At 35.4% G+C, this 8,200-nt stretch overlaps 1 protein-coding gene across 17 annotated transcripts in view; it reads left to right on the top strand.

Annotated features, from left to right (window-relative positions):
- The window catches only part of PIAS2 (protein inhibitor of activated STAT 2), a 102,260-nt gene that overhangs the window by 29,573 nt on the left and 64,487 nt on the right, over nucleotides 1-8,200 (top strand). For all 17 annotated transcript variants that reach the window (XR_008615995.1, XR_003677284.2, XR_003677286.2 and 14 more), the window contains one exon: nucleotides 2,375-2,459. Coding sequence is in view for 12 of the 17 variants with exons in the window: in XM_055080648.1 (XP_054936623.1) it covers nucleotides 2,375-2,459 (85 nt within the window). In the remaining 5 variants the exon portion in view is untranslated. The remainder of the gene's footprint in view (nucleotides 1-2,374; nucleotides 2,460-8,200) is intronic.

Here is an 8,200-nt window from a genome sequence, read left to right as displayed (position 1 = left end):
ATACAATGGAATATTACTCAGCCATAAAAAGAAATGAAACTGAGTTATTTGTAATGAGGTGGATAGACCTGGAGTCTGTCATACAGAGTGAAGTAAGTCAGAAGGAGAAAAACAAATACCGTATGCTAACACATATATATGGAATCTAAGAAAAAAAAATGTCATGACGAACCTAGGGGTAAGACGGGAATTAAGACACAGACCTACTAGAGAATGGACTTGAGGATATGGGGAGGGGGAAGGGCAAGCTGGGACGAAGTGAGAGAGTGGCATGGACATATATACACTACCAAACGTGAAATAGATAGCTAGTGGGAAGCAGCCACGTAGCACAGGGAGATCAGCTCGGTGCTTTGTGACCACCTGGAGGCGTGGGATAGGGAGAGAGATGGATAGGGAGAGAGACACGCAAGAGGGAAGAGATATGGGAACATATGCATATGTATAACTGATTCACTTTGTTATAAAGCAGAAACATCATTGTAAAGCAATTATACTCCAATAAAGATGTTAAAAAAATACAATCTCACTTCAAAAGAATTTGGATAAATTCATTTCTGTTAACTCAGTTAACAAGTATATAATGAGGATTTAATTTGGGTGGTCATGTAGCCTAATTGTGGAGAGGTTAGAAGTATGGAGTGGGCTTTAGGAATTTTGCTGTTTAGTTGGAGAGAGAATATTAACATGAGAGAAAAGTAGCAAGCAGTTATATGCTTGTATGACGAAGCCCTATACCTTGTGAACCTAAAGCTCAAATATTGTATTGGCCTAACGAATGAAGAAGTTAATCAAGACTTTTTGGAGTAGGAGTGACACTTGAGGGAGCTTTGAAGGATGAATGTGCCTGCTTTGAATTGATGGAGTGAATAGGAGAGTAGGCATCAGGAAAGGTGAGAACTGTGAGTAGTCACAGGAGTAGAAATAAAAATGGCACAGTTGTGAGACCTGACAGTGAATAGAGCAGGACTTGGGGAGGCACTGGAAATGGAGATTTGTTAGGAAAGAGATGAGGCCATTGTTATGGAGGTTCTCATAGATAAAGGAGTTTTGACATGGTTCATTCACAGATAAGTTCTGCTTAGCATTTTTTAGCAGAGGAATGGTGATGAAAAAGTGGTGCTAAGGATCACCAGCTCTGCACTTGTGTTCTGATGAGGGACTGGCAGAGAGGCAGAGTTGCTCCATTTGTACAAAGTAATAATATGTTTTGAGTAGGATGGTGGTAGTGAAAATAGAGAGGAGGCAGCCAATAAGAAAATTAAAAAAACAAAACAAAACAGGACTTAATGACTAACTGGATATAGGGGATGAAGATGGAGAACTGAGATAAAGGAAATGAATGATTTCTGTGATTGAACAATTGGTAACAATTCTCTTTCATAATTCTGAATTAAAGCCGCTGGTTTACAAGAAGTGTGAAACCTCAGTACTCTGCCCTCCCCAAATGATCTTTGCAGCTGTTGTATAGGGAGAAAAGTATTTTAGTATTAAACATCACTGATGATTATTAATATAGTGATTGTTTCTGTATAGATACAATTCTTTCAGGTGATTCAAGTTTTCTATGTTCTGTTTAAATCTCATAAAATTAGAAAAAATTTGCTGTGTGTATAGGAGGATTATCATTTTAAAATGTTCTCATAAAGCAGTGTTTAATGATAATTGTAAACAGTTGATTATTGCAATATAGATGCATATTCAGTCAAGTGTTCATTGAAAGCATTCATTGTTTTAATGAGTACTAGAGCATCATTGAATCTGTTAAAGTTCTTTGAGAAGAAAATACACTTCAGTTTTTAATAATACACTTCTGAAGGATGACTTCATTAGGTAATCTTTTTTAACTAGTTAATCATCTGTATGCCGATAATTATTTTGTGTCTTAATAAGTCTCCCAACTTAGAAGTTTAAAAATTTTAAATTTTCTCTTATATGAATGCTCTGTGTAATTGAATATAAAGTATTGAAAACAAAACACAACAGCAAAAGAAACAAAACAAACAGGAACAAAAGAGACCTGAATCTTGGATAGAATTCTCCTGGGGGGTGTTTTTGACTTCCTCAGACTTTTCATTAGATGATACTGTAGTCAAGGATAAAATGTAATTTTGAAGGTTGTGTTATATTTTGTTTAAAATTAGTATGTTAGAATAAAGAATGGTAAATGTTTAACATTGAACCTGCTTTAGAGTGACTTTACTTTCATGAGTCCAAGATGAATGTAGCTTAGTACTTTATATTGGTGTATTTTAACCATAAAAGTTTCAGAATTTGGCAGACTCTTTTATCAGAAGTGCCTGGTTATTGCAGGTTCTTCTGTTATTGGATTTGTTATTGGAATATTATCTTTCTTTTTTTTTTTCTTCCCCAGTTCAAAGCAGTATTCAGCGGTTTCAAGAGAAGTTTTTTATTTTTGCTCTGACACCTCAACAAGTTAGAGAGATATGCATATCCAGGTAAGAGGAGTTTGGAATATATTCTCCAGGATGTTAGTGTATTAGTCTGCTAGGCCTGCCGTAACAAAGTACCACAGACTGGGTGGCTTAAACAACAGAAATTTGTCTTCTCACGTTTCAGGAGGCTTGAAGTCCAAGACTAAGGTGTTGACAGATTTGGTTTCTTTTGAGGCCTCCCTTCTTGGCTTGCAGATGGCTGCCTTCTTGCTGTGTGTACTCACATGGCCTTTCCTCTGTGTGCCCGTGTATTCTGGTGTCTCTTCTTCTTCTTATAAGGACACCAGTCCTAGTGGATTAAGGCCCCACCCTTATGACCTCATTTAATCTTAAGACCTCTTTAAAGTCCCCAACTCCACAGACAGTCACATTGGGGGTTAGGGCTTCAGCATATGAATTTTGGGGGAACACAGTTCAGTCCATAACAGTTGGGCCATTTCTCCTTAAGTAAGCATAGTATATTTTGACTAAGGTTAGCCAAATATTTAATAAATACTGTTAGAAAAAAATTTTAACTTTTGAATAAAACCCCTTTGAATTACTTTTTGTCACATTTGGCAGTAACTTTTTTTAATGAAACTTTTATTCTAAATATAGCAACATAAAGAATTTGTGGTAACAGAACAAAGATAGAGTGACCATAAACTTCATCATCCAAACAGAGGCATTTTTAGAGTGAAAGTGGATATTATTAATAATTTTTTCTGGGTAACATAAACTGGGACCATTCTGAGCTATATGGTCACCTAGACCAAAAAATTAGCAGAAATCTGAAAACAATTATGAAAAATACTCTTAGCTTTTCCATTTCAAAAAATAGGGTAAACTTAAACACATTTATAAAGAGCAAATGAACTAAGAGATAGGAGGAAAGAAAAGGAAATCTGTAGTATATACTTTCCCAGTTAAAAATATAGTCATCCTTGGTGTTAATAATATATTATTTATAAGACTTTAGAAAGGTTTAGCATAAGAAAATGACTCCTGGAGGTCAAATGATTTTCTGGGATTTTAGAGTTAAAAGTTGGAACAAAGAGTTGAGCAAATGAGAGTTTTTTTGCATCCTTTCATCTCTTCATTAGAACACTCATCTCTGAGATGTTAATAGGAGTTTTTAAAAAGTAAAGATTCTGCAGTTAAGTTTTGGAAATTCTGTATTCAACGTAGGTACATAAGTTCTTAAAGCCAGACTTTTCAGAGTCTTCAATATGTTAATGTGTATTGTCAGTCTCCCAGGATGGTGGATCCAGATTTATGGGCCTCTCTCTCTTTTAAACATCCTGACATCTTGAAGATGCACTGTTGTTATGTGGAAGAGTATGGGACACATACTCTTAGATTCTTTCGTTAATCACATCACTGCTCTCAGCAAAGTCTCAGAATGATTTTATAACTTGACCTGGTAAAATTTGAGCTCCCAAAAAGTAGTGTTTAGATAGTCTGGCTCTCCCACAAAAGGGAAAAAGGCAAAGTGTTGAAAAATGAGATTAAAAGGAAAAAAAAAAGACAGTACTAAGGATTAGTCCAAAAGACCCAATATCCAAATATCCAAATAATAGGAGTTTTAGGAAAAGTAGAGAAAAATTTAGAGGAGGAAATTATCAAAGAAGTAAAATGAATGTAGCTTGATGCAGTTCATGTTCACCAGGGGCAAGGCATTGCAGGCAGTTTTTATAAATTGGAAGTACTTTCAATCTTGGGGATAGTAATAAACCAACTAAAAAATTAATAGGATAAATGAAAAATTATATTTTATATCCAAGCCGTATCGTTAAGTTTTGTTATTCATTGATGATTCCTTGCTTGAGAACATTTACTAAGTGTTTATTAGGTACAAAACACTATTATATGACATGCCTCCTGTCTACAAGTTGCTTGCAGTCTCGTTAGTGAACTAGCTCATATACATAAAATGATTGTTGGCATTGCAAGACCCAGTATGAAAAGAGCCAATTCAGTAATGACAAATAAGAGCTGATTTATAGGAGAAGATTATAACGTTGGTGGTCTGGGAAAGCTTCTTTAGGGTGTTGGGTGGGCCTTTGAGGGAAGGAGATTATTCACTCAGCATGGAATTGTGAATAATATGTACCATTTGCCTTAAAAAGGTGTGTGTGTGTAATTTGCGTAAGTGCATAAAATATGTCTGGACAAATATGATAAGCTGCCTCTGGAGGAGGGAATCAGGTGGCCGGGGTCGGAATTGGGGGAGTCTCTTCACTATATATCCTTTTTTGTATCTTTTTGAAGTTTGAACTATGTGAATGTATTAACTAGTCAAAAAAAATGAATGACTAAAATTTAAATAATTATTTTCAATTAAAAATTTTAATCATGTTCTGGAGATGGATGGTGGTGATGGTATAATGTGAATGTACTTAAAGCCATAGAACTATACACTTTAAGATGGTTAACACGGTAAATTTTATCTTATGACTATTTAACCACAATAAAAATTTTTAAAAAATATTAACCATAAAAGTAAGGCTATTTGTGATCCTGCCAGCAAAGAAGACAAAACACACATACACATGTGCATGCAAACTCCAACCCTTTCAGAGTTGGGTAATCAAATAGTAAAAAATCTCTTTCTTCCTAAGAAGCAGAAGTAACAGTTTGGTACCCATTACCTAGGTTTAATAATTATCATCATTTTGGAATCTGTATGTGACCACTCCTCAACTTTTTTTCCTGAAATATTTTAAAGGAAATTGCAGACATCATGTAATTTCACCCAGAAATACCTCAAGATACATCTCTAATTTTTAATGTAATCACACTAAAAAATTAATAATTCTTTAATATAAAACAGTGTCTACCCTATATTGAAATTTTCTCAGTTGTTCCTCATTATTCAGACATGTATTATTTTGACTTTTATGTCTCCCAAGATTTAAAAAAAACTTTTTACTTTGAAGTAATCTTAGGTTTATAGAAAAGATGTGAAAGTAGTAGATGATATGCTTCAGCCAGTTCCTTTAATATTACCATGTTGCATAATTATAAGTGCAATTATCAAAACCAAGAAATTAACCTTGGTGTAATACTATTAACTAAACTACAGTCTTTATTCAGGTTTCATCAGTTTTTCTGCTAATTAATTTCTGTTCCTAGATCCAATCCAAGATCCCAAATCACATTTAATAGTTGTGTCGTTAGTCTCTTTCAGTCTGTGATGGTTTCTTAGTGTTTTCTTCTCTTTCTTAACTTTTGATATTTTTGTGGAGTACTGATCAGGTACTTTGTAGAACGTTCCTCAGTTTGGGTTAGTCTGATGTTTTGTCATGATTAGATTGAGATTATGCATTTTTAGCAAGAGTACCTCAAGTTATATGTCCTTCTCAGTGTATCATAACAGTGCTCCATAATATTGATACATCTTATATTTGGTGATGTTAATTTTGATCAGTTGGGTAAGGTACTGTTCACCAGACTTCTGCACTGTAAAGTTGCTGTTTTTTTCCTTTGTTATTAATAAATATCTTGGGGGAGATATTTTGAGACTAGGCACGTATTCTGTTTATCTTCAGATTTTTCCCACCAATTTAGCGTTCGCTCATGGATCTTGCCTTCAGTAATTACTTCATCATAAACACTCTTGTGCTCCAGTGATGTGATTTTTCTGTTGTTATTATTCTTTTTCACATTGGAGTTATTCTTTTGTAAGGAAGAGCTGTCCCTTGCCCCCCATTTATTTATTCAATTACTTGCTTGTATCTGTGTGGGCCCTGGAGTACTCTGGGTTATAATCCAGTGCTATATAATTCATATTGTTGCTCAAACTGTTCTACCTTTGGCTATTGGCCATTCTTTCAGATTGGCTCCTATGCCCTTTTGATGTGTCTCCACCCATTTCTGAGGACTACTTTACTGCTCCAGGCTCATCTTTTATTTTCTCTGCCCCAGTTCTGGAAAGATAACTTCTCCAAGGAGCTCTGGTTCCGCTCTTACAGTACTTCCTACCACTTTCTTTGGAAAAAAGTGGTTCATTTGACTCTGTTAGCATATTACACATTCTGGATTTGGATAATTGTGCTTCTTGTGGTATCATTTGACTTCTATTCCTATGGTTCTCAAATTTTTGCTGCATATTAGAATCAACTGGGGAGCCTTTAAGACTCCAAATACCCAGATTTCATTCATACCAATTAAATTAGAATCTCTGAGGATGGAACCCCAACAGCAGTAGTTTTTAAAGCTCCCCAGGTGTTTCCAGTGTGCAAATTTGAAAACTGCAGTGCATCCAGCTCCTCCCTTTTGCCTGTAATGGTGATGAGGTCTAAACCAGAGGCGTGAATACATTCAGGCTTGGGTTTTTTGTTTGTTTTTTTTTTTTTACATCTTATGACGATTGATCAGTGAGTTCAGCTCTGTTCTTGGCTATAGCACTGCTCCTTCCATTGGGTACCATTGCCCCTGTAATCATGCTCTCTCAGTTTCTTACACTGACATCTCTTGCATGTTCCCGAAAGCAGTGTGTGATTCTCTTCTCACTGCTCTGTGATATTATCCGTGAATGTGCTTTTTTTAAATTAACTGGCTTCAAAGAGATTTTTGCTTAGTACATATTTCAGTCTATTGCGTATTTCATTAATGGCATGGGATCTGCCTGGACAGGCCTCTTTGTATTATCCCATACTTCATCTACCACATCCCCTCAGTTTGCTACACTGTTGATCCTTCTTTTATGTCTCTTTCAAGATTTAAAACTTGAATTAACTCTGCCTTTGAGGGAGTTAGCATGGTCTTTAGAGTAGTATCAATTGGAATGTGAATTCTGGCTCAATCACTTAAGTCTGTATGCCCCTAGGTAAGTTCCTAAAGCCTATTGAATCTTATTTACCCAGTGTGTAAAATTGGAAAAATAATCACCACCTCACTCAGTGGTTGGGGGTTGAATGCCATAGCTGGCTCTACCTCTGCTTATCCTGGTGAGTAGCATCACCATCCATCCAGTTGCACCATTCCGAAACCTGGGTACCATCCTAGGTCCCCTTATCCTACCTTCCTGTATCTAGTCAGTCATTGAGTCCTGTCAGTTTTTATCCCTAAATATCATTCAGTGATATTTATGTTTAAATAACTTTCAAGCCCCCATCCTTTGCCTCTACAATTGTAATGACCTCCTGACTCTCCCAGCTGACCAAGTGATCTTTCTAAAGCCCATTCAGTTTTTTCTTTCTTGTGCTTAAAAACCCTGTAGTTTTTTCTTTCTTGTGCTTAAAAACCTTATGAAGTCCATACTCCATTGCTTGACAATTCTCTTCAACATCCTACTCTACTCATCTTCTTTTTTTTTAAATTTAATTTTTTAAATTGAAGTATAGTTGATTTACAGTATTGCGTCAGTTTCGGGGGGGGGTGCAGCTAAGTTTTCAGATATATATGTATCTTTTTTAGATTCTTTTCCATTATAGGTTGTTACAAGATATTGAATATAGTTCCATGTGCTATACTGTAAATCCTTGTTATCTATTAATCCCATACTCTTAATTTATCCCTACCCCTAGCCCCCTTTCCCTTTTGGTAACCATAAGTGTTTTCTATGTCTGTTAGTTTGTTTTCTGTTTTGTAGATAAGTTCATTTGTGTTTTATTTTTTTTTAGATTCCACATATAAGTGGTATATAATATTTGTCTTTCTCTCTCTGACTTCCTTCACTTAGTATGATAATCTCTTGGTCCACCCATGTTGCTGCAAATGACAATATTTTATTCTTTTTTTATGGCTGAGTAATATTCCAT

Source organism: Physeter macrocephalus, chromosome 19 (assembly GCF_002837175.3).
Source record: "Physeter macrocephalus isolate SW-GA chromosome 19, ASM283717v5, whole genome shotgun sequence".
In the NCBI taxonomy this organism is placed as follows: domain Eukaryota; kingdom Metazoa; phylum Chordata; class Mammalia; order Artiodactyla; family Physeteridae; genus Physeter; species Physeter macrocephalus.
Note: the sequence above shows the minus strand (reverse complement) of the source record. Positions and strands in the feature narration are given on the sequence as shown.